Raw genomic sequence first — 22,927 nt, 5'->3', positions numbered from 1 at the left:
CAGCTGGCTTGCCTTGAGGAAGTCGCATGGCTGACAAAGTGCTGAACGGGATGTGCCCCAGTCCACAGTATAAAGCTTATACCCAACCGGTATCTGGTGTGCTTGAACGTGTGCCCGCGCTCGATCTGATGGCAACTGCTCCTATCACCCTTCTTCTTCTTGCCCACAGTGTTGGTTCAGCACCTATCTCCCCTCACAATACGACTAGTTTCCTGCAAAATGTATCTGATAGTTGCAATGATCTCCGGAATTGCCGAACGATGTGGGGTATCGTGTATAGCTGTCTCCTTACCGTCTTTGCTTGCATTTGGACGGCAGTGCACCCAAATCCACCAAAGCATCACTGTAAGAAAACGACCTTCGGATCCTGCTAACCCATTCAATCACGACCATTTTTTAATTTTAATTCAGTTCAAAACTTTCGTGATGAAGTTAGGGCCTTTTTGTATGATCGTGGCACCTGGTTCAAGGCGTGGTTTGAATCACGCACTGGCTTGATGTCGATTTCGCTGGTTTCACTGGAGGCCATTCTGGCACTCGCATGGGGCGATTTCTTGTTGTCTTGGAGGATATCCAAGAAATGCAAGATGGTCGAAGGTGTGTCCTTAAATTTGAGAGGAATATGTTAGGAAGGGACAAGGCACTGACTTGTCTTAGTCACAAGGGTGGACCTTTGTGCATTCACACTTTGTTGTCATGGATGGTTTCTTCGACCCATCGAAAGGAGAAGCAGTGGGCCCGAATCACTTGCAGCGGTACCCCGGCATAATTGAGGAGACAGGGAATACTAGGAAGGCCGCAATAACAAAAAAGCAAATTCTCGACAGAAGCAAAGGCGATGCGTTTTCCAAATTTCTCATTGTCCTTCAACTGCTATGGTTTATCACTCAATATCTCGGACGATGGGCAGGCCATTTGCAAAGATCGCAACTCGAGACGATGACGCTGGCGTATGCGGCGTTAAGCCTCTTTGTCTATGTGTTGTGGTGGCATAAACCCGTTAACATTCAATTCCCAATCCATGTGACGGAAGAAGAGTCCCCTTCCGTTCCTCCGACTTCCAAGACAAATGTCGATCAACCAACACCTAAAACGGAGATGGATGCAGATCCGATGTCCCTCGTGGAGGTGTCTGATCCCGAGGTGTTGGAATTATTGTTCGTATTGGCAGCCACTGGGATGATCTTTGGGGAATTCATTGCTTGGCATGGTCATTTCCCTTTCCGACACACAAGGAGATGATTCTATGGCGGGTTTCAGCAATATATATCACAGTAGCCCCTGCCTTTCTATTTTTGATCGTATGCGTTGCAGAGGTCGCATGGGTTGGGGATCTTGTCACATGGGTTGTCGCATGGGTTAGGGATGTCGCATGGGTTAGGGGTCTTGTTGCATGGGTTGGGGATATTGTCGCACAGGTTGTCGCCTGGGTTGAGGATCGTGTTAATGAGGCTATTCTTGGTCGTATAGCAGTACTTATAGTAGCACTTCCTGCACTTGTTTACGCTGCTGTGCGGGTCATCCTGGTTGTTCTCACCTTCAGTTCTTTGCGTTCACCCCTGCCTAGTCTATACCAGACCCCATCTTGGTCATCGTTTCTCCCGCATTTTGGGTAGTTGTGTATGTACCGTGCTTCTAGTTAAAATTGTAATTAATTACACGACAACCCAATTTTACCTCTTCCAACGTTTCTTTCCTCATTGCATGTTTGATGGCAATCCTACTTATGTTTGTTGAATTCGTTAAAGATGCCAGCAATTATGCATGCTGCTGTTAATGTGACTGGCTCGCTGATGGGACCGTATTTTGAGTGACACCAAATTAACCAACTTAACACGACTCCAAGCAGTGCATCAGCATAGTGATTCGCATCCATACCTGTGCTGCCGAGACTCTTCCCTTGAGTGAGAGGTGGCTGGTGATGACTGATCCCCCAAGTTCTCCATCGAGATTCGGCATCAGGTAAGCAGCCTTGCATGGGGCTTTGCGATGCGAAACATTCTATGTTTGCTCCTGCCGATTGAGCACCGTGATGAATGTGCAGCCTAAATTTAAAAGTAAAAAGAATCCTGTCGATTAGAAAAAAAGGGGGGTCTGGGGGTCTGAGGTAAACATAATAACTACTCAGCACCCAAGTTTCATCCACCCATTGTTGAGGAAGGTCGGGGCAACGGTGTCAAACCTACACTGAGCACCGTGATGAACACAGCTTAATTTAAAAGCCAAAAATATCCTATCGACTAGGAAAAAAAAGGGGGGCTGAGCTGAGATAAGCACGATGGCTACTCGTTGCCCGACTCTTATCTCGTTCCACCCAGCCGCTGTTGAGAAAAGCGAGGGTGACTGGCATGTGAGCACCATGATGAACACACAACCTAATTAAAAAACCAAAAAAAGATCCTATCGATTAGAAAAAAAAAAGAAAGAGGGGTCGAGACGTATATGAGAACTACTCACCGCCTGACGTTCATCCCATTCCACCCAGCCATTGCTGAGAAAAATGAGGGCGACCATGTTAAACCTATATCTATAAAAACATAAATTATCAGTGAAATAAATATCTGAAGAATAAAAAAATACAAACCCCTCCCAACAAACTACAAGTCTCTAGCTCATCTGGTTGCAGAGATATAACGAGTTCTTGGTCGGACTTGATTTCGAGCGATTGTCCGAATCAAATCACGTGGACATCAATATGGAAAACGGCTCTATTGCGCACACAGGGGACGAGCTAGAACCCGAGGATCGCTGACACCCGAAGATACCAATCAGACACCATACCACAATGCTTAGATTATCCCCTCATGTACGCTACGGTGTCAAGACGGGATAGCCGCACTGCCACGTCATCACGAGGCCGCGGGGTAATAAGAGAGATTTATCATCATCATCATCACAGGGGACGAGCAAGTCTATATCAGCCATGCATCTGGTTGCTTAGTACTCCCTTAAGAGCGGCTGGTCACCTGCCTAGCACTCCCACAGTTCTGGGTTACTTTGCCGCTAGTGTTCACAAGAGAAATATGTATGAGTTCTAGGACTAAGCAAGGGTTTGCTGGTCTCGATGATTCGAACGCCACGAGGTGGCATCCGCCATCTGGCGAAGACTCGCGAGTTGCATTCAAGATAGCGCTTGGGTTTCCCGAGAAACCGATAAGGGGTGGATCGACTATTTCTGCCTCCATGCTGGTGCAAGTTCAACGCGCGCATCTGTTCGAGGTGAATGAGGAGATGATGTTTAATTTCCGGACTCGCGCGGTATGCTTTTCATAGCTTCTCTAGAAAAGCTTGACGGAGTTATATTGTATTCATTTGTACCCCTAACCGGGCTGGAATCTCTTGACGATCGGTGCTCCCACTGTCCAGCAGGTTGAGTTCCCACAGACATTCTGGGTCAGTCTTCCAGTTTATGGGTGGTAGAAATGACCGCTTCTTTAATGACATGTAGGCGATCCTCAAGTAAGTACTTACATCCTATGTTGCTCGGTTCTTACTTACCGTTTTGGGGCCCCTTCTACTGTGGTGCCCTCGCCCGCATGAATAGCCTGGCGAATTGCTCGGACGCGATGGGCGTAACGCTCACGAGCTAACTGTCCTATCGGATCATATTTCTATCACTTGTATGGTCTAGCGCTTCGTCAACACATCGTTGCTATTCCACCGTTGTCGTCCGGAGCCTCCGTCATACGCAGCGTGTGGCAGGGACGGTATGATGCTCAGGGGATCCGAGAGTTCTCATATGCTCAAGCCACGCACAGGATATGGAAGGTCTTTACATGGTTATGTATTCAGAGCTTATCGAAACTGACAATGCCATATTGATGAATAAACCCGATAAATAACTAGGATCCTCGCTACGCTCGATCCACATAAGACCTGAACAGCGCGTTGCAGTAAGCCTTTATGCATCCCACAACTAGTCGACGTCATCATGGAACGGGATTTACAAGGATGGCGCAAGAAGAATGGAGACGAATTTCTGACAAGTGGTCTAATGATTGAAATGTAGAGCATCGACCGGCTACTTACAAAACAGCTAGGAGACAAAGGGGGACGGGGGTAGGCAATGCAAGGGAAACAACAGCACAGGCGCACAAGAAAACAGACAAAGGTTATACTAGATAGTAAACAGCCAGACAAACAATTTAAGAACAAACCCGACCAAAACAGAAGGAAGGAAACCTAGTGCCACTAAGTAAACAAAGAACCTGCAGATGAAGATATGCAGCGGGCAAAAGAAACAAGCACCCGGCTCGAAGATGCAAGCGGCGGATGTACAGAATCAGTGGGTGCTAGCGGCGAGGACAGGCAGCGGTGGAAGGCAGGCAGTCTAGTTTTAGAAGAAATAAAGTTCAGTTCCGTTGTGATTCGACGCACCTGGCGGTGCTGCCACCTCAGCTCCCGAAGTTTGGGCCGGGGAGGTGGCATCATGGTCTTCCACCCAATAGCAGAAGCCAGGATAGATGGCAGAGAGAAACCTCTGCCAGCGCTCAACGCACCGACTGAGTCCATCACTTCTCATTCGATGGGCGACGCAGCGCTGCAACTTGTGCCTGAGGCATCAGTGTTAAGTGCTTGAGGTGCATGACGATTCGAGTCATTGGATTCCCTGGAGTGGCGATGATTTGTTGCTACCGGGGGTTTGCAGCAGTCCTTGGAGGTAACCCTGCTAGGGTTGAGAAATCTTGTCGGTTCGGAGATTGGTCTTGTGAGGATCCCATGGGCCTCATGAAAGAAGTATTGGCGCCCGCCCCTGGAGTCGGTGCAGATGGGATCTGTTGCGCAGAACCCATCGGATGTTAGAGGAATTGACCTTGACCCGGTCCTCAGGTATTCATCGGCATGTTAGGTCGAGGCGGACGGAGTGAACGCGATGGGTGCCCGAGGTTGGGCACCATACGGTCCAGTAAAAATAGAATACCCTGGTGGATGTAATGGAGCTGCCTACGCGATCCAAAGAGAGGGTTCCATCGTTGACGTTTTAGGTCAGGTCTAGGAGCGTCCTGATTGCTATCTGGATCATATTGACCTTACGGAGACCCAGGTCTTTTGCACCCGCCTGGACATGCGGGATAATAGCACTGGGAGGCTGAGGCGGACGGGACCCCGAGGAAGTCGTTGGACTCCCAGTAGTCGGAGCCACAAACGAAGGGGTCGCCCCAAAGGGCGAGGTGTGACCTTCTGCATCCCAAGGCTCACTCTGAGCATCCTATCGGTTGAAAATCGGCGAGTCGGGCCAATAAGTCAATGCTATTGTTAAGACGATTTGCAAACCACTTTACATGGGATCTCTCTTGACAGCTAGACCGAATGTACCCACCATCATCTCCCAAGACATCCTGCACCTTGTAGCCCTAACCCAGGCCGATTAGGTGGCGCAAACACGCCACCTGGGCCCGAACCATACATAGGGCATGGTGCAGGTTGCGCACTTTACAGTTGTGAGTGAGGATGTGACGAGACGGCGTCGGGGCCCGGACCTGGTTGCGCCATAGCAATGTTTGATTAGATGCGGGTGTGGTTGATGCGCAACGGGGGGATGAGCCGGGATCATCTGGGCCGTCGAGACTTGCTGGAGCGGTCGAGGCGTCGGCGCTTGTGCTTGAATCACTCCATATGGCTGAGGATCTTGCCGTGGTGGCTGCTGGGGCTGAAGTAGTTGACCGGGTTGCCGGACGAGACTTGAAGCAAATATCGATGTCGCATTCAGGTTTGATTAGAAGTAGGATCGAGGGGTTGCTTGCTGGGGGTGTTGAGAGCAGTTGGGATGGTCGCTTTGTGGTGGAAAGTGGTTCGCTGCAGGGATCCGGTGTGGAGTTCCAAGTTCTTCCATGCATCCCTGCGCGCTTGGGCACCATTATCGAGTGGCTGACGGTTCGGATCAAGGCCCACACCTCGTATAGGGAACCCGAATGAATCTGACTTGAGCCTGGATTTGTGGAATCATTACGCTATGTTCTGGTCCTGAAAGGAGGCACTGACTCAATAAGTTCAGCAGCGAACTCAGGGCGAGATTTGAAACACGGAAAAATGTACTTCTCGAGAAAACCAATGCACTCGGGGGGTCCTTGCTGATGGCTGAAGAACGCTGGAGCGCATTTGACATCCATTTGCATGGGATCTGGCCGGTGAGGACCTGAAATGGTATATCGATACTTGGGTGGATATTTCCGAGATTGAATTTCACCCCCGCAGCTGTACATCCAAAGGCCCAAATATCACTGCCTTCATTTAATCTAGTTATGATGGCTTCCACCAGTTCTGGGGCAGCGTACCTAAGGTACTCATCACGCTCGATGATTCAGCAGGCGTTGTGAGGATGGAGGAAAGCCCGAAATCGCACAATTGTGCCGCTCCCAGGACAGTATATTCCCCTATTACGATCATCGGTAGAATAAAGGGCAAAATTGGAGTTAAACGTACTGGTTTAAAGTCGATACGCCAATCCTTGACATGCTCTCCGGATCTAAGTGAGGAAGTCATTAACGGCAGAGTTTGGAGTTGAAAAACTCGCAACCAACTGACAAGTCCCCAAGTGGAATACGGCGCAAGAAATCCTTCACATTCCCACCTTCAGCCCACTCCGATATCAAGCTTACACATAATATATCGTCAATAACGCGCTGTAGCGTCCGGCCAAGAAATGATATAGCATTGTTGTGCTGCAAGTTATGCCAAACTTTTGCGTCTCGTCCGAATCACTGAAAGAAGAGAGGTTGCAACCCAGGAAAAGGAAAGGAACGGAGACGATACGAACCCGAATAAACTTCCCAAGCCAGTCTGTGCTGATAACAGGGACTTTATTTAAGCAGGCGTTCTGAAAGCAAAGGAAAAGCTAGGGATCACATCAGCGGGTGCTACCGTTCTTCGAGAGAGCAAACACATGGAATTACGATATTCACCCGAATACACATCACCAAAGCCCCCAGCCCCTCCCTACAGTTAAGATTAAGATCAACATTGACCAAGCTTGTAAGATTGCACAAATCTACAGCAGTCAGTTGTTCGGGAAGTACGGTTTCCACCTCTTGAGATGCATCCGAAGTGAACATCAGCAACGAACCAAAAATGCAGTGATGCTTGTGCTGAATGTTCTTGGGCACGAACGAACTTGAGGGGTGTACCGTTCAATTTCGGTGCTGCCAATCGCCTGTGTGAACAGTGTCGGTAGGTTCAGCCGACTGATTTCACTTTGTTTATTCCACTTCGCGCTTCCGCTGCTTCGGTGACTATTCAGTACTTGGCGACCATTCAATTCTAGTGCCTGAGGCTTTGAATGATAGGTGGTGTTGATTCCCCGTTCAGGTAAGCACATCCATACCCCATCCGGGCCATCACCAGTACATCACACGGCCACATGAGGTCCCATCAAACGGCACAATCCCGGCTGAGCCAAAGAACCTATCTATCCTGATATAGCTATATGAAAGTCCGACATTTCCCGAGCTTCAGGCATAGTATTTCACTGATCATGTATTTCACACCCCAATGTCCGAGTCCGTTCTTCGGCTCCACACTGAATTTGATGCTTCGCCATCAGATCTGTGGATATGTGATTCGGAATGCCAAGAAATTATCGACCAACTTGATCGCATGGCTGATAAGTTACAGCGCTGAACATAGGGATGTGCCCCTGTCCACAGTGTAAAGCCTTCACTCAACCTGTAGCTAGTCGGTGTGCTCGTACCTGCGCTTGACCGGATCTGATGGCAACTGCTCTTATCAACATCCTTCTTTCCCACAGTGTTTATTCAGCACCTATTTCCCCCCACCATACAACTGGTTTCGTGCAAAATGTATCCGATGATTGCAACGACCTCCGGAAGTGCCGAACGATGTGGGGCATCGTCTATAGCTGCCTCCTTACCATCTTTGCTTGCATTTGGACGGTGGTGCACCCAGATCTACCAAGGCGCGGTGGTGGTAGCTGGTCGCGCGTTGGCTTGATGATGATTTCACTGGTTTCACCGGAGGCCATTCTGGCATTTGCGTGTCATCAATCCTTGTTGTCTTGGAGAATATCCAAAAAATGCAAGATGGTCGAAGGTGTGTCCCAAATTTGCACAAGTTAGGAAGGGACGAGGCAATGACTTGTACTTGTCACAAGGGTGGACTTCGACGCATTCATACTTTGTTGTCATGGATGGTTTCTTCGACTCGTCAAAAGGAAGAGCAGTGGACCTGAACGACTTGCAGGGATACCCTGGGATAATTGAGAAGACAGGGAATACCAGAAAGGCCGCAATAACAAAGAAGGAAATTCTTGACAGAAGCAAAGGCGACGGGTTTTGCAAATTTCTCATTGTCCTTCAACTGCTATGGTTCATCACTCAATATGTTGGACGATGGGCGGGCCATTTGCACAGATCGCAACTCGAGACAATGACACTTGCGTATGCAGCATTAAATGTCTTTGTTTATGCGTTGTGGTGGCATAAACCCGTTAACATTCAATTCCCAATCCATGTAACGCAAGAGTTCGCCCCTCCGACCTCCGAGACAAATGTCGGCCAGCCAACACTCAAAACGGAGACTGGCGCAGATCCGATGTCCCTCGTGCAGGTGTCTAAGCCCGAGTTTATGGAACTCTTGTTCATATTTGCAGCCACTGGGACGATCTTTGGGGGAATCCATTGCCTTGGATGGTCGTTTCCCTTTCCGACACGCAGGGAGATGATCCTATGGCGGGTTTCAGCGATATCTATCACAGTGGCTCCAATCTTTCTATTTTTGTTCGTGTGGTTTGCGAATCATGCTAATGAGCTGATTGGTAGCGGTATAGTAGCATTTATTCCCTTTGTTTACGCTGTTGCACGGGTCATCCTGGTTGTTCTCACCTTCAGTTCTTTGCGTTCACCTCCGCCTGATCTATACCAGACCCCGTCTTGGTCGTCATTCCTCCCGCATTTTGGGTAGCTAGCTGTATGTACTACCGTGCTTCAGGTTTAAATTGTGGTTTATCACAGGGCAGCCTGATACTGACGAAGATACATGACCCAGTTCCATTATCACAAGTTACGCATAAACAAACACCATTCTTCGCCTCACCGCGCTAGAAATTCGGCAAGTAGTAGGGGGACTTCTGAATTTTGTGTCACATCATCAAATCAGGGGTGCAACCACCTTGTTCTCGACGAGTCCGCAAGGTGCATATATTGAACATCATACACCTCTGCACCCTTTCATTTTTGAGGTCTTTTCGGGTACAAGTAAAAGCACTTCAACGGCTTCGACACCTTTGGTCCTAGCCAAGGCGTGTGGAGAGCGACCGGTAATATATCATGCAAGATAAAATCCATTCGGATTGTTGATAATCCATTTGATGACATTGTGAGAGAGGAGGTGCAAAAGGAGCGGGAGGCAGCAAGGCGGAAGAGCGCAAAAAGTCGATCTATTCTGTACTCTGGATGGACTCATTTGATCATCATTCTTGCAACTATGTCTTGCAATGTAGAGGCGCAAAGCTGCTTTCATTCGGAGACGCAGTTGAAGAGGAAGAATACACGCCAATAAAGGGGAAGTCCATCAGTCGTCCGGATCGTGCGTCATTAGTCCCCGGATCTACACACGTTCCCACTCTTATATTTTGTTTACCGTATAGTAATTGATGACCCAGAGCTTAGAGCAGCAACTGCTCAACCAACAATACCTGAAGTTCCATACCAGAAGAAGGTTCGAGGTTCAGGCCCTCAAGACATCGAAGCGTCGTCATCTCATGACCCACACCGAAGTATTCATCCAATACCGGTAAGGTCCATATAATCATCAGCAAGGCAAGATCTAGAGGTCATCTGTAAATGATAAGCAGATGGAAATCAGGTTCGAGTAAAGTGATGACTCTGGCCGAATCACTGGGTCGATGGTTGTGTTGATTGTCGGGCACGTGTAGGTTGTCGCCACCGGAGGAAGGGGGCGCAGGCGTTGAAAGCTTTTGTCCGTCCAGATTCTTGATTATGGGTGAAGGCGCAATGACTGTGCTCGATTCACTTTGTGGTTTCAGGGGGATGGAAGGCTTAGGAATCACCCAGGGTCAGCAAGAATGATTAGCTAAACGAAAGCGACCACGGCGTACCATTAGTTTGTCTTTCTCCTTCCCTTTCCCCTTCGACGCACCCGAGGAGTATCCGGAGTTCCTCGTGTGTGAGAAGGCAGCGTCATTAACTTCTACCCAATAGCAGACATTGACAAAGAGAACATGCCTCTGCCAATCGTCTCGCCAACCCTCAGCTCCCAGTCCACAGGCTCCCCAGCGTTGCAGCTTGCGCAGGGGTGGTCAGTGTCAAGCCCTTGAGGCGCTTGACGATTCGGGCCATTCGCTAGCAGTGGGTCTTCCAGAGTGGACCGATTGTTGCTGCTGCAGTACCTGTGGATGGCCTTGTTGGAGCTAGGAGGGATTTCGCTGGTTTGGAAGTTGATTTTGTGGGTGTGCTGAGGGCGATGCGTTAGCGCTCACTCCTGGAGTCGGAGCAGACGAGGTTATTCTCCAGGATTTGCCGTGACCCGATCCTCCCGTACCCATCGACATGTTGTCGCGACGCCGGGCATGTGGGGTGGATGCCGTGCCGTAGGGTGCAGTATAGTTAGAGTATCGTGGAGCATGTTGACCCGACGATTGTCTCCGTGCCCAGGGAATGTCCAGAACGCTGTCCAGGTGAATTCACACATCACGGACTGACCCGAAGAACTCTCCCTCGAAAAGGATTCCCATTTCGTTGTACAACGCTTGAACCGAATCTCCGAAGCTGCGCTTACGACAATAGTCAATCATGTGGATATCGTGTGGATATTCAATCTATAGCATCCGGTGCCAGAGTAATTGCCATGAACCGAAACTAGTACGAGCATGGAAACGTTCTCTCTGTCACCGTCCTAGTGGGAGGGAATTGTGGTGACTCCAGAAGGGGGCGGACACGGCAATCCACAAACTCGACCTGATAGTCGTTGTGATGGCAAAAGTAAACAGCGAGGATTGAAGCAGAGCCATGTTGTATGAAGGAGCAATAGATGGCCAGAGTCGAAGGAAAGGTTGTCGATGGCATTGCCGATGTAAAGAAGTACGGCCAAGATGATGGTATACGAAGCTATTTAGAACAACTAGGATTGGCGCGGTGTGGAACTCCCAGTACAGCCCAGAGTGGCCGGGGTTCTGAAAGTCGGTGGATAAAAACATGATATGAAGGATGTGTCAGACGCCGACAGGACTGCACTGCAATTTGGAGGCTGTGTTAGCGCCTACCGTACTGAACCAAACGTAGTGAATGGAAATACTACGCACGTTCATTAATTTCCAAGAACAAGGACCTTGCACGGCTGATAAAGCGCTGAACATGGGAATGTGCCCCAGTCCAGAGTATAAAGCTCATCTCGACCTGTATTTGGTGTAAACCTGCGTTCGACCGGATCCGATGGCAACCGCTTTAGTTATCAACTTGCTTCTCGCCCCCAATGTTTATTCAGCGCCCATCCCCCCTCCGAATGTGACTTATTTCGTGCAAAATGTATCTGATGGTTGCAACGATCTCCGGAATTGCCGAACGATGTGGGGCATCGTGTATAGCTGTCTCCTTGCCATCTTTGCTTGCGTTTGGACGGCAGCGCACCCAAATGTACCAGGGCCCAATGATAGTATCTGGGCGTTCAAGTCGCCCACGTTTAAGTCGCGCTTTACCATGGTGATGGGTTCACTGCTTTCACCGGAGGTTATTCTGGCGCTCGCATGGCGCCAATTCTTGTTGTCTTGGAGAATATCCAAAAAATGCAAGATGGTTGAAGGTGTGTCCTGAGTTTGAGAGGAAATACACAAGTCTTAGTTAGGAGGGGACGAGGTACTGACTTGTACTTGTCATAAGGGTGGACCCTGACGCATTCATACTTTGTCGTCATGGATGGTTTCCGAGTCGACCCGGTACTAGAATTGCCGGTGGACCTAAATGACTTGCAGAAATATCCTGCCATAATCGAGAAGACGGGGAATACTAGGAAGGCCGCAATAACAAAGAAACAAATTCTTGACAGAAGCAAAGGGGACCCATTTTCCAAATTTATCATTGTCGTTCAGCTGCTATGGTTTATCACTCAATACGTCGGACGGTGGGCAAGCCATTTACAAAGATCGCAACTGGAGACAATGACGCTCGCGTACGCGGCATTATGCGTCTTTCTTTATGTGTTGTGGTGGCATAAACCCGTTAACATTCAATTCCCAATCCATGTGATGGAAGAGTCCCCTTCCGTTCCTCCGACTTCCGAGACAAATGTCGATCAACCGACACCTAAAACGGAGACTGATGCAGATCCGATGTCCGTGCAAGTGTCTGAGCCCAAGGATATGGAAGTCATGTCGATGTTTATAGTCACTGGAATGATCTTTGGGGGAATCCATTGCCTTGCATGGTCATTCCCCTTTCCGACCCACACGGAGATGATTTTATGGCGAGTTTCAGCAATATATATTACAGTCGCTCCTGTCTTTATAACGTTGGCCGGATGGCTTAGTGATCATGTTGATGATGATTTGGGTATGATGATAATGGTACTTCTTTTACTTGTTTATGCCGTTGCGCGGGTCATCCTCCTTGTTCTCACCCTCAGTTCTTTGCGTTCACCTCCGCCTAGTCTATACCAAACCCCGTCTTGGTCATCATTCCTCCCGCACTTTGGATAGCTGTGTATGTACCGCGCTTCTGGTGTTTTATGTACTGCGGGATAGCCCATGTTTACAATTGGACATGACTCACCATGAGCGCGGTTGCGTTAATTAAGATTCAAATTCATGACATCACAAGTCACATAGTGATTCACTTGGCATCCGGCATCCCTGCACTGCCGAGGTCCTTGGATGGCTGCAAAGAGACCATCTCCGACCGCTCGAACCAATTCCCCCTAGGCCACTCAGATACAAGCCATTCCCTCGGATCTCACCATGCCTGGGAAGCCTGCCCCTCGCATGAATAATATTGTTGGCAAAAATACCCAGATGGTGCAACAAGGCAGGCCAAATGCCGGCCTTACCGGGTTCGTGCTTCTCATCTTTTACCGTTTGTGTAGTTGACTGTTTGATTCCAGGTGTATTAGGTTATTCGCAAGCGTGGGGTTTTTGATTCAAGTGTGCAAACGAGGATTTGGTCAATCTGAATCTACTCGCCCTTTATGTCCAGGTAAAGACCAAAGCACAGTAACCGTCATCTTTTTTTCCGTGATAACCCAGTATCCAACAGAGGTGACCTTTTCCGTTTTCGTCCCTGCCTTTCCTCTCGAACTTCTCTCACCAAGGTTTGAGGACCAATAACTGTATCATCATGTTGGATACAACTCACCTCCGTTTCTAGCCAGATAATTCACAAAGTTGCCTATCTGACCGGCAACGGACATTTCGGTTGCAATACCAGCGAAGTCAGGATTGTTGTGAAAATAGCGTATAAAAGGCGGTTGCTCTGCGAGTGAACGCGGGGCTGACCCGCCAGGGCTGATGGTGCTGATAGTGGGGTTGACGGTAGTGGATGAGTCCGGCGTGCCTGGCGTGGGAGACACCAATGTATGCGAGGGTGTGATCGACAATTGGGTGGGTAATGCGGGTCGCTGTATGTCATCTGTCGTTGGATATGGCCCAATACCAATATTTGTGCCACCCTGGGCACCCAGCGGGTTCGACGCGGAACCATAAGATAAGTTGAAATAGTCAGATAAGTGGTAATCATAATTCATACCATTGGCTCTTCCTTCTGTTCTCTCTCCTTAGATGCACCTGGCAGTGAGAATTCCAAAGTTTCTGGAGGCCACGCCGCTCTGTTCTGACGCGTAACGAAAGGGGATTGGAACGCTACCCTTCCACCGGTTGTACTCATCGACCCGCTAATCCTCAGCTCCCCAATTGGTAGGCTGGTCAGTGTTTCCCCTCGCTGCACTAACTCGAGCAGATGGTTGAGCTTAGCAGCGCTGGGTCGTAGCTCAGGGCGAGGTTCGAAACATGCCAAAAGGCACCCCTCAAAGGAACCGACATTGCTCCATTCATACGGAGGGCCCTTGGAGATGGCCGAAGAAAGCTGGAATGGGCCTGATACCCACTTATACGGGATCTGGTCGGTGACGATCTGAACCACAAATCAGTCCTTGGGCTCATATCCCCGAGCACAACCCTCACCTCTGCAGCTGTACACCCAAAAGCCCAAACATCACTGAGTTCATTTCGCCCGGTGATAATGGCCTCCACTAGTTCTGGGGAAGCGTACCTAGGAGTGCTCATCACGCTCGATGATTCGGCGTGCGTTGTAAAATCGTCGAGGATGGAGGAAAGCCCGAAATCGCATAATTGTGCATTACAATCCGCTCCCAGGACGAGTATATTCTCCTATTACGGTCATTGGTAGAATAAACCAGCACTAGAAACGAAATTATGGTTGAACGCACTGGTTTGATGTCTCCGTGGACTATACCGCATGAATGTAGATAAGCCAATCCTTGACATGCTCCCCGGATCTAACTGACTTAATTAGCGACGGAGTTTGGAGTTGAAAAATTCGCAACCAACTGACGAGATGAGTGCGGTCCCCGAGTGGATTACGGCGCAAGAAATCCTTCACGTTCCCACCTTCAGCCCACTCCGATATCAGGCTCACACGTAATTTATCGTCAACAACGCGCTGTAGCGTCCAGCCAAGAAATGCTATGATATTTCCGTGCCGCAAGTTGTGCCAAACCTTGACTTCTCGTCTGAGCCGCTGAAAGGAGAAAGGTTGTAGCCAAGGCAAAGGAGAGGGAGGGAAACGATACGAACCCGAATAAACTTCCCAAGCCAGTCTGTGCTGATAACAGGGACTTCTTTAAGCACCTTCACGCAGACGTTCTGAAAGCAAAAGTAAAAAGTGCGGATCACGTCAGCGGGCGCTAAAGTTGATCCCCGAAGAGAGAGCGAACGCACGGAATTATGATATTCACCCAAATATACGTCACCAAAACCCCCCCAGCCCCTCCTACAGTTGAGATCAAGATCGACGTTGACCAAACTTGTAAGGTTGCGTGGATCTACGGCAGATAGTTCTTCGAGAAGTACAGCCTCTACCTCTTGAGACGCATCCGGAGTGAACATCAGTATAATTATTGACACTCAGTGATGCTTGTGTTTAGTGCTCCAACGCGTTTTTGGGCACGAACGGACTTGAGGGGTGTACTATTCAATTTTGGCGCTCCCAATCACCTGTGTGAACGGCATCAAGGATGGTGAGTTCGCCAGTTGGCCGACGGATTATATCACTCCCATGAAAATACGCTTGTACTTTGGGCATCACTTGGACAAAATTAAAAGCGGACAAGTGTACCCGAATTGTGGACTTGTCTCACTTTATTATCGGGTATTTATTCCGAGGACTAAACATCCAACAAGACACCTAGCTACACTCCGAAACAAGACCTCATTCTTGGTGCCCTCTTTGTTTGGCCTTCCCATCGTAGGCGGGATCGAGAAAAGTGCTAGCCAGACCTGAATTATCACAAACTCCAGGGGAGAAAGTGATGCTGCAGGATGGTACCTTATCTCTATACGCTGATGCGGCTTTACTGGATTGTATGAGGGGTCTGTTTGACGTAAGGTCGATGTTAAGTGCGAGGGTATGACTATGTGCCTCAATGGGCCGTCAAATCGATATGGGCCACCATGTTCTCGGTGAAGCATTTATAGCAGCACAAGGCGCATCGTCTGTTGTATCAGATCCATGAGGACTTCGTGTCCACCTCTCCTCTCGTATCTCGTATAAGTTCGTATGTTGGCTTCGCTGTTCTACCTTTCTGTCGCTTTATGCGTGGGGCTTACGACCGTACAAATCCGTTCTGGGTGTGTTGTAAAAGCGGGGCCTCTGGTATAAATAACAGAAATTCAACCAATCTACTCGTTCCCCCATAGCAAAAGCACAGTAATCGTTATCTTCTTTTCCGCAATCCCCCAGCGTCCAATGAAAGTGATGTTTTCCGTTTCCGACGCTGTACTTTTCTCGCCAATGTTCGAGGGCCAATGACTGCTTGATCATTGTGGGTTACAACTCGCCTCCGTTTCCAGCCAGGAAATCCACACAGTTGTTTATCCGACCGACAACAGACATTTCGCTTGCAACACCACCAAAGTCCGGTTCGTCAAATATCAAAGTAAGGTGGTCTCCCCAAAGGGGCTGAACCGCTGGGCCTGATGATGCTGATAGTGACGCTGGCAGCAGTGGATAAATGGATAAGTGTCTCGTTTGACGTGCCTGCCGCGGGAGACACAAATGTATGCGAGATGGTGTCGGTCGACAATCGGATGGGTAACATGGGTCGCTATGGTCTGAATTATCGCAATAGCTACATTTGGGCTGTTGAATTTAAGGTTGACATGACTTGCACTCTGCAAAGGTGTCGTTGCTATTCCACCGTTGATGCCTGCTACATGCGACATGCGCAGCAGGGGGCAGTGAGGGGCTGTGGGATCTGGCAGTCCTCAGTTACTTAAGGCATGCAGGGGTTACCTTATGGCTAGGATTCGAAAACAAAATGTGCTTGTGCAAGCTCCGGGACTGCGCAGGGATCCGCTGGCCTTGGTGATTTGAAAGCTATGAGGCGACATCCGCTGACAAGGATTCCCTAGCGTATAGTACTAGCTGATCAGCTCACTCGAATAGTTCAGGAGACTGATACGGAGTGAATTCATTAACTTGGCTTCTACGCTGGTGCGTGTTCAACACGCGCGTCTGTGGTGTTTAATTTCCGAATTGCATGGTGCGCTTCTCACACTTCCTCGTTGCAGTTTGCCTTTCCAGTGCCCCACGGGGATTCCAACCAAGGTTCCCCCACTGCTGGAATGTTTCTCCTGGGAAATTAACCAAAGGCGGAATCAATTGTTTGCCGTGATATCAAAGTTGAATGCAAAAAAAAGCCCGCGCGCGTGGCGATTTGGACGAATGGGGCTGGTGATAACTCAAAATGGTAGCAAATCAGACCAAACTGAGCCTATGTAAAGTGAAAGTTGAATGAGGATACGCGCGGCCGCGCGGTATGATTTTCCCTGCTTGATTTCAGAAAAGCTGCAGGATCTACAGGACGGTCGATGCCTTCACTTGCGTGCTTACCTACTCGACGACTGCATAGGAACCATCACACGCCAACGTGTGAAAGTCCGGGAATGATTAGACATTTCCAGAACCGCATTTGTCCCCGGCCATACTGTATTAGCCCATTGAATCCACCGAGCGTCCCGTCACGGCAGTTAAGATCAAGTCCGATGTCCGTTTGATCATCAGCTAGGCACCTCACATTGAACTTGGCAGCTTCCCAGCCGTCATCAAGGATCTAATTCGGAATCCCTAGAATCATCTACCAGCTTGCCTTGAGGAAGTCGCATGGCTGATATAGCGCTTGAACATAGGGACATGCCCAGTCCACAGTATAAAGCTTTTACTCAACCTGTATTTGGTGTGCCTGTATCCGTCGTTCTTGCCTATGGTGTGTATGCAATGCCTATCCTCCCTCATAACACCACGAGTCTCTTGCCAGATATATCTAATGCTTGCAATGACCTACGCAATTGTCAAACTATGTGGAGTATCATCTATACCTGTCTGCTCATGATTATTGCGTGCGTTTGGACGGCCGTACACCCAGATATACCAAAGCCCGGCCATTCCCTGTTGCCTGGAGTGTCCCGTGGCCCCTTGATGATACTTTCACTGGTTGCACCGGAGGTGCTTCTGGGGGAGCGTTGGGAGATCTCCTGGACGCTCGGAGAATTAATATCAAAAGGATGCAGGATGATCGAAGGTGTGCCCTGAATTTGAGGAGAAATATACAAGACAAGAATCTGACTCAACTCACAAGGGTGGACGGCTACGCATTCATTCTTTGTCATCATGCATGGCTTCTTCGACCCATCCAGAGGAGCAGTGATTCCCAAGAGGAACGAAGATCCCTTGGACGTCCTCGGGCAATACCCTGGCATAATTGTGGAGTCTGGGAATGCTAGGAAGGCCGCAGTAACAAAGGAGGAAATTCTTGACAAAAGCAAAGGGGACTGGTTTACGAAATTTATCGTTATCCTTCAACTATTATGGTTTATCGTTCATTACATTGAACGATGGACAGGCAGTTTGCATCGGTCGCAACTCGAGACAATGACATTGGCATATGCGACACTAAGTGTCATCGATTACATATTGTGGTGGCATAAACCCACTCTGATCCAACTCCCGATCCGTGTGACGAAAGATTCCAGCTGTTCTGGTCCTCCGGATGTCAATGCCAATCAGCCAGCGCCCAGTGTGGAGAATGGGGCAGTTCTGAATCTCACTCTAGCGGAGGTCGTTGGATATGGCCCTGTTTGGGCTACACTGTGGGAAGTAAACTGTTGTAAAAAATCACAATACTTGTAGTTTTTAACCATTTACGGACGTTTTGGTGGTATTTTGAAGGAGGTAAATTACGACAGAATGCGCAGTGAAGTTAAATACCACAGTTGGAACGCTGTAAAATACAACTCAATCGATAGTCTCTTGAGTGCAACGAATTTTACATGAGTTGGGATGCACATTCGATACGTTCAGCTAGCCATCATCATCCACACTAAAAATTGGCCTCGCAAGCTCGCCGCTGCAGTCAATGATAGCCCAATGATGGTCAGAATTTGCCCCATAACAGAACCGGCCACAGACTGATGATACGGACGCAAGTGCAATGATTTGGGTGGTGTCAGAGAGCATAGTGAAGGAAGTGGGTGATAATGCCGTGTCCGAATAAGCGCCACTATCTGAAACTAGTCACTGGAACTGTGCTCGAAATTGTCGGAGTCGTGCTTGGGTGTTGGCTCAAGTGCATCAAGTATGTCCGGGCCAGAAAACTGGATATGCCGTCTACTTGAGAGGCCAACTGCATTACAGCAGGGACAAATTGCTGTTACAGGGGCATCCACCATCAGGTGTTGGGTGTAGAGCCAGTGGACACTTGGCGCTTAGGAGTTAGCTCGATCAAACAGCTTCTCAGCAGTTTCCGGTCCTTACTTCGTCCCTCATCTCCCTCAGCTGTCAACTCTCAAATCCCCTACACCTATCTCCAAGCTCCCACCTACCATCCTACAGTAATTCTTTTCTGAGGTAGCACTTAATAAGTGCTTATAGTTCTACCAGAACACCTGTACATGCCGCCAGCTGTACTCATGCCAATCCTCATGAAGGCTTTGCATTTGGACGTGTTTCCACGCGTCTTTACGTGTGACTTGCTGAGATGTGCCTTGCTAACAACAAGTTTGCTTTTATTTTATCCAGGGAATCATCATGACGCCAACAATAAGCAAGGTAACTCCCATCTCCCCAATCCTTTCCCTTTTTGATCCAAAGTGTCGTGAGAAATGCGCGAGGAAATCATATTTGTATGCTTAGTAAGTACTTTTTTGGGGGCAGGTCATCTGGGTATCGTCACGAAAACCGGCAGACGCTCCTATCAGCTCTTGAGTGCTCCTGAGCGATTAGAGCTATTAGAGCCCGGGAGAAAGGTACCCCCCTCTGGAGTGCTCCCGAGCATTGGTTTGCTCCTGAAGTGCTCTGGAGTGCTCCGGAGTGCTCTGGAGTACATATTATACTGGATCTCACCCACTCAGTTTATGCATTAAACATTCACGTTGCAGAAAGAAGAAATTGTAAATTCTTTAACTACATACAGGAAATGTAACTAATTGTCATATCTAAGTATCCAATGAACCACCTTCCTCCACCTCACACACTTCTGGCGGCTCCGTGTTGGTACCTACAATGAACTTCCTGTCAGATGATAAATATTGAATTACTGGAAAAACTCACAAGGCCGAGCAATGAGACGTTGGACCACTCCTTGCAGAATGGTAACAGTACTGAGTTATAGCTAAGCACAACCCATGAGACTGGGATCTAGAATTTGAGCACTTGATGATTCAAGGAGCCAACGTGACAAACAGACCAGGAGAACAATGTGGAGAGCACAGAGTAACTCAAGTGCCAGGCTTTCACATACAACCCAGACATGACTAAAATCTGACGCCACAACCCAGAGGACACTGTCACCCCAACCATACCAACTAGACAATCTTACCCTGTTGTTGTTGATATCAAATTTGTTACCCCGTGGTCGCGACATGACAGAGCAGCATATCCCACTACATTACAACAGTACATGAGGGGACTTTCACAGCATGGAGTGTCATCGGGTCAATCTTACCCTGTATTGATGAATCGTCCACTCAGATGGAACACACGGGGAAGCCGCACTGCCATGTACAAACATGGCTATGAGATCCAGTCAACACATAAGGTGAGCTCAATAGAGGTGGAGGGATCTATCCCTGCTGTGAAATCCGAGTTTTGAGTTCTATGTTCAAGAGACAACGCCTGTGTGCAGAGTGATGATGTGGTTGCAAAAGCCAGCCATGGCAGAGGAAGTGCAGTGCACCAAGTGTGCTATAGTTTTCCCAGACGCAGCCATGTGGCATAGAGACTAATGGTGGTGGTGTTATGGGAACATTTGAGGTTGGGAACGGCAGGATGGGGTGAAGTGCTGTGGCCCAACTGAAAATTTTCCTGACACGTGATTATACTTTTGTATCCGAGCCCATTGTAGCGGAGTTGGCCAAATCTATTTGTCTATTTGTCCATTGTAGCCGACAGTGGGTTTGCAGTCCACATTGTAAGAACTAGTGATGTTCCAAATGCCTCTTGGCTGGTGCTTGACAGCCGACTTTCAACTTGGGAAAGGGAGCCATGAAAGTCTTCAATGATACACCAGTGGCGAAATTAACGCCCCCAGACACCAGCAGTCAAAAATGAGGTGAAGAACTAGCATTAAACACTACAAATGCCTCTAGTGATTGACAGCCAAGTCTCAAAGTGTTTGAAGACCACAATACACCAGCGATGCACTTAATGCCTCCGGACATTAGCAGTCAAAGATGAGATAGGTAAGGTTGGATGTCACATGATGTGAAAAATCGCGTCCGGAATTACTTGGGATCACTCAGGAGCTGTGGGAGCTTTTGAGAGCTTGGGAGTATGCAACCAATCTCCAGAGCACTCCTGAGTGCTCTAGAGCCATACCGGTTTTCGTGACGATGTGCTCATTATCTACTGCAGAGAAGATGAATGAATCGTCAGAGCCAGACAACAGACTCGAAGCTGAGAGCTTGGAAGATAGGACAAACCCGACTGAAAATGACTCTGGAGATCAACCAGGTGAAAGTGATCAAAATCCCCCTTCGAACGATATTGTCACACTGCACACACGGATCCGCAAAGCGTGGGGGTGTTGTCTGGCCAAAACGTATGCATATCCTTTCTGATTTAATCTTCCCTCCTCTTTCTGTATCGTTGCCTCATTTCTATTCCAGGAGGTGATCAAAATGCTCAAAGGCAACTGGAATTTGATAGCAACAATGATAGTATCCAACCAGTCGGTAATTCAAAGCCAGCTTTGTCCATTGCAAAAACACGGACTCCCACAGCTGTTTCCATGGTGGCCCCTCAAACCAAGAAAGCCCAAACCTACCTCACTAATGAGCCTGGCCCATCCCAGAAGGAAGGCCCCGACCTATGTGCAAGGGATGAAATCCCTTCACTTATCAGTTTGTGCTCTATGCAATTTTACTCTCAAATCCGACTCACCCCGCACTTTGCTAGGTTGTGCTCCCCATGCTCGAAACACTTTGGTGCATTCTGTTGTGTTATTTCTTCGTCAGGCACTTGCTCACTGTGACAGCTCTTCTCTGCATCTTGCTCGTTGGTCTGATTCTGTCAGGGCACACCTGCCTGACCCGGCTCCACCTGGCCCAACCTGACCCGGTACCCCGCTGTCCACCCTTCCCTACCTCCTCCCCCTTCCCCTTTTTTCCCTCTTTATTCTTCCTTCCTCACCTTCTCCCTATCTTACTTCTTCTTTATTCTCTCTTTATTCCACACGGATGACCTTCTTTGTACCAATGTACCATTGACCCATCTGCAGTGTGCCCACCATGTACCCGGCCTGGGCACCTTGGGCGACCTCCTGCTGTGCCCAGTACGCATGCCTGCACCGGATGCCCTCGGGATCTGTCATATCCCGGAATCCCGACCCCGCGCACTCCCACCACACCACACCTTCCTAACAACTTCACCATCCCCTACACCATGTCTCCCCACTCCCCAAGTCACCTTCCCTCCTGACTTTCTCAGCTCCGGTCTGGTTGTGGCACACCGATCCTTGGCCACTCCCATCCCGGAAGCTCGGTCCCGAGTCGGAACATTTGGAGACCCCGGATTTGCTCCGATATCCCGACGGACCTCCGACATCCCATGACATGCCCTTAAACCTCTCCTCCACCCATTTCATTTATTTGAGTCACCTAACATCCTTCGGATACGCAACTCCGCTTTCGGAGCTACCCGCATCCTTCGGTGATCTCCCTCACGTTATCACTTATTAGTCACCTTCTATTCTTAGCACGACTACCTTCTTCCTTTCATTCAGTCGGCTAACCCCCCTTTGTCCATTTGTCCTCCCCATTCATTTTCCGGCCTCCAACTCCGCCCTCCTTGGCCCGACACCTCGGTTCCCCGTTAAGATATCGTTCGGTACCTTTCGGTGTTTTCCCATTTGTCATTTCGGACTTTGACTAAGTCCTCCCCATTCTCCTTTATAAATACCTGTAGATTAGAACCTGTAGCTCCTCAGTTCTAATCTCGACTAAAATGCCACCCAAAGTCCCTCTGAGTGAATCCCGCTCCCGTTCTACAAGACACCTCAGACATAAGAAATACAAGGACTAACTGAGACATAACGGAGGCACAGCGCTCCCTCCGAGTCGCTGAGGCCGCGTCCTTCTTAGAGCCTCTTGTACCATCCAGCAGAACCGGGCTCCCTGAGAAGCTTCGGTTCACTACCGGAGCCCTCGGACCCCCCTCTAGTTGAGCCCTGCCTG

At 49.0% G+C, this 22,927-nt stretch overlaps 8 protein-coding genes across 8 annotated transcripts; 6 read left to right on the top strand and 2 right to left on the bottom strand.

Annotated features, from left to right (window-relative positions):
- Positions 1–251: 251 nt before the first annotated feature.
- EI90DRAFT_2819705 (uncharacterized protein) lies at positions 252–1,011 on the top strand (the record flags this gene model as incomplete). The annotated part of the gene is made up of 3 exons (XM_039053565.1): positions 252–345; positions 433–590; positions 658–1,011. Coding segments are annotated over 3 exons (606 nt in total), but the record flags the coding sequence as incomplete, so codon positions are not given.
- A 3,168-nt stretch (positions 1,012–4,179) lies between these two features.
- On the top strand, positions 4,180–5,916 carry EI90DRAFT_3289378 (uncharacterized protein; the record flags this gene model as incomplete). The annotated part of the gene is made up of 6 exons (XM_039067163.1): positions 4,180–4,571; positions 4,649–4,758; positions 4,850–4,990; positions 5,045–5,171; positions 5,364–5,441; positions 5,510–5,916. Exons 1-6 carry the CDS (start codon positions 4,223–4,225, stop codon positions 5,914–5,916), a joined length of 1,212 nt encoding a protein of 403 aa, XP_038916348.1. The 5' UTR covers positions 4,180–4,222.
- Positions 5,917–7,424: 1,508 nt separating this feature from the next.
- On the top strand, positions 7,425–8,973 carry EI90DRAFT_3057152 (uncharacterized protein). Its single transcript, XM_039060274.1, has 3 exons — positions 7,425–7,644; positions 7,745–8,046; positions 8,108–8,973. Exons 1-3 carry the CDS (start codon positions 7,472–7,474, stop codon positions 8,914–8,916), a joined length of 1,284 nt encoding a protein of 427 aa, XP_038916347.1. The 5' UTR covers positions 7,425–7,471; the 3' UTR covers positions 8,917–8,973.
- A 646-nt stretch (positions 8,974–9,619) lies between these two features.
- EI90DRAFT_3123363 (uncharacterized protein) lies at positions 9,620–10,525 on the bottom strand (the record flags this gene model as incomplete). Its single annotated transcript, XM_039063607.1, has 4 exons — positions 9,620–9,780; positions 9,853–10,012; positions 10,073–10,258; positions 10,454–10,525. The coding sequence occupies 4 exons, from the start codon at positions 10,523–10,525 to the stop codon at positions 9,620–9,622; spliced, it is 579 nt and encodes a 192-aa protein (XP_038916346.1).
- A 710-nt stretch (positions 10,526–11,235) lies between these two features.
- Positions 11,236–12,721, top strand: EI90DRAFT_3057142 (uncharacterized protein). Its single transcript, XM_039060273.1, has 2 exons — positions 11,236–11,772; positions 11,850–12,721. Exons 1-2 carry the CDS (start codon positions 11,406–11,408, stop codon positions 12,662–12,664), a joined length of 1,182 nt encoding a protein of 393 aa, XP_038916345.1. The 5' UTR covers positions 11,236–11,405; the 3' UTR covers positions 12,665–12,721.
- Positions 12,722–12,868: 147 nt separating this feature from the next.
- On the bottom strand, positions 12,869–15,347 carry EI90DRAFT_3057133 (kinase-like domain-containing protein). The gene is made up of 9 exons (XM_039060272.1): positions 15,265–15,347; positions 14,918–15,193; positions 14,774–14,842; positions 14,532–14,717; positions 14,407–14,475; positions 14,141–14,347; positions 13,707–14,090; positions 13,317–13,629; positions 12,869–13,258 (listed from the first exon to the last, which is right to left on the bottom strand). The coding sequence occupies exons 2-9, from the start codon at positions 15,083–15,085 to the stop codon at positions 13,182–13,184; spliced, it is 1,473 nt and encodes a 490-aa protein (XP_038916344.1). The 5' UTR covers positions 15,086–15,193; positions 15,265–15,347; the 3' UTR covers positions 12,869–13,181.
- A 270-nt stretch (positions 15,348–15,617) lies between these two features.
- On the top strand, positions 15,618–16,622 carry EI90DRAFT_963602 (uncharacterized protein). The gene is made up of 4 exons (XM_039068294.1): positions 15,618–15,833; positions 15,896–15,950; positions 16,024–16,134; positions 16,200–16,622. Exons 1-4 carry the CDS (start codon positions 15,756–15,758, stop codon positions 16,472–16,474), a joined length of 519 nt encoding a protein of 172 aa, XP_038916343.1. The 5' UTR covers positions 15,618–15,755; the 3' UTR covers positions 16,475–16,622.
- An 852-nt stretch (positions 16,623–17,474) lies between these two features.
- On the top strand, positions 17,475–18,386 carry EI90DRAFT_2919935 (uncharacterized protein; the record flags this gene model as incomplete). Its single annotated transcript, XM_039054718.1, has 2 exons — positions 17,475–17,778; positions 17,836–18,386. 2 exons carry the CDS (start codon positions 17,475–17,477, stop codon positions 18,384–18,386), a joined length of 855 nt encoding a protein of 284 aa, XP_038916342.1.
- Between the last annotated feature and the right edge of the window lie 4,541 nt (positions 18,387–22,927).

Source organism: Cantharellus anzutake (assembly GCF_015039405.1).
Source record: "Cantharellus anzutake strain C23 chromosome Unknown EI90scaffold_22, whole genome shotgun sequence".
NCBI lineage: Eukaryota > Fungi > Basidiomycota > Agaricomycetes > Cantharellales > Hydnaceae > Cantharellus > Cantharellus anzutake.
Note: the sequence above shows the minus strand (reverse complement) of the source record. Positions and strands in the feature narration are given on the sequence as shown.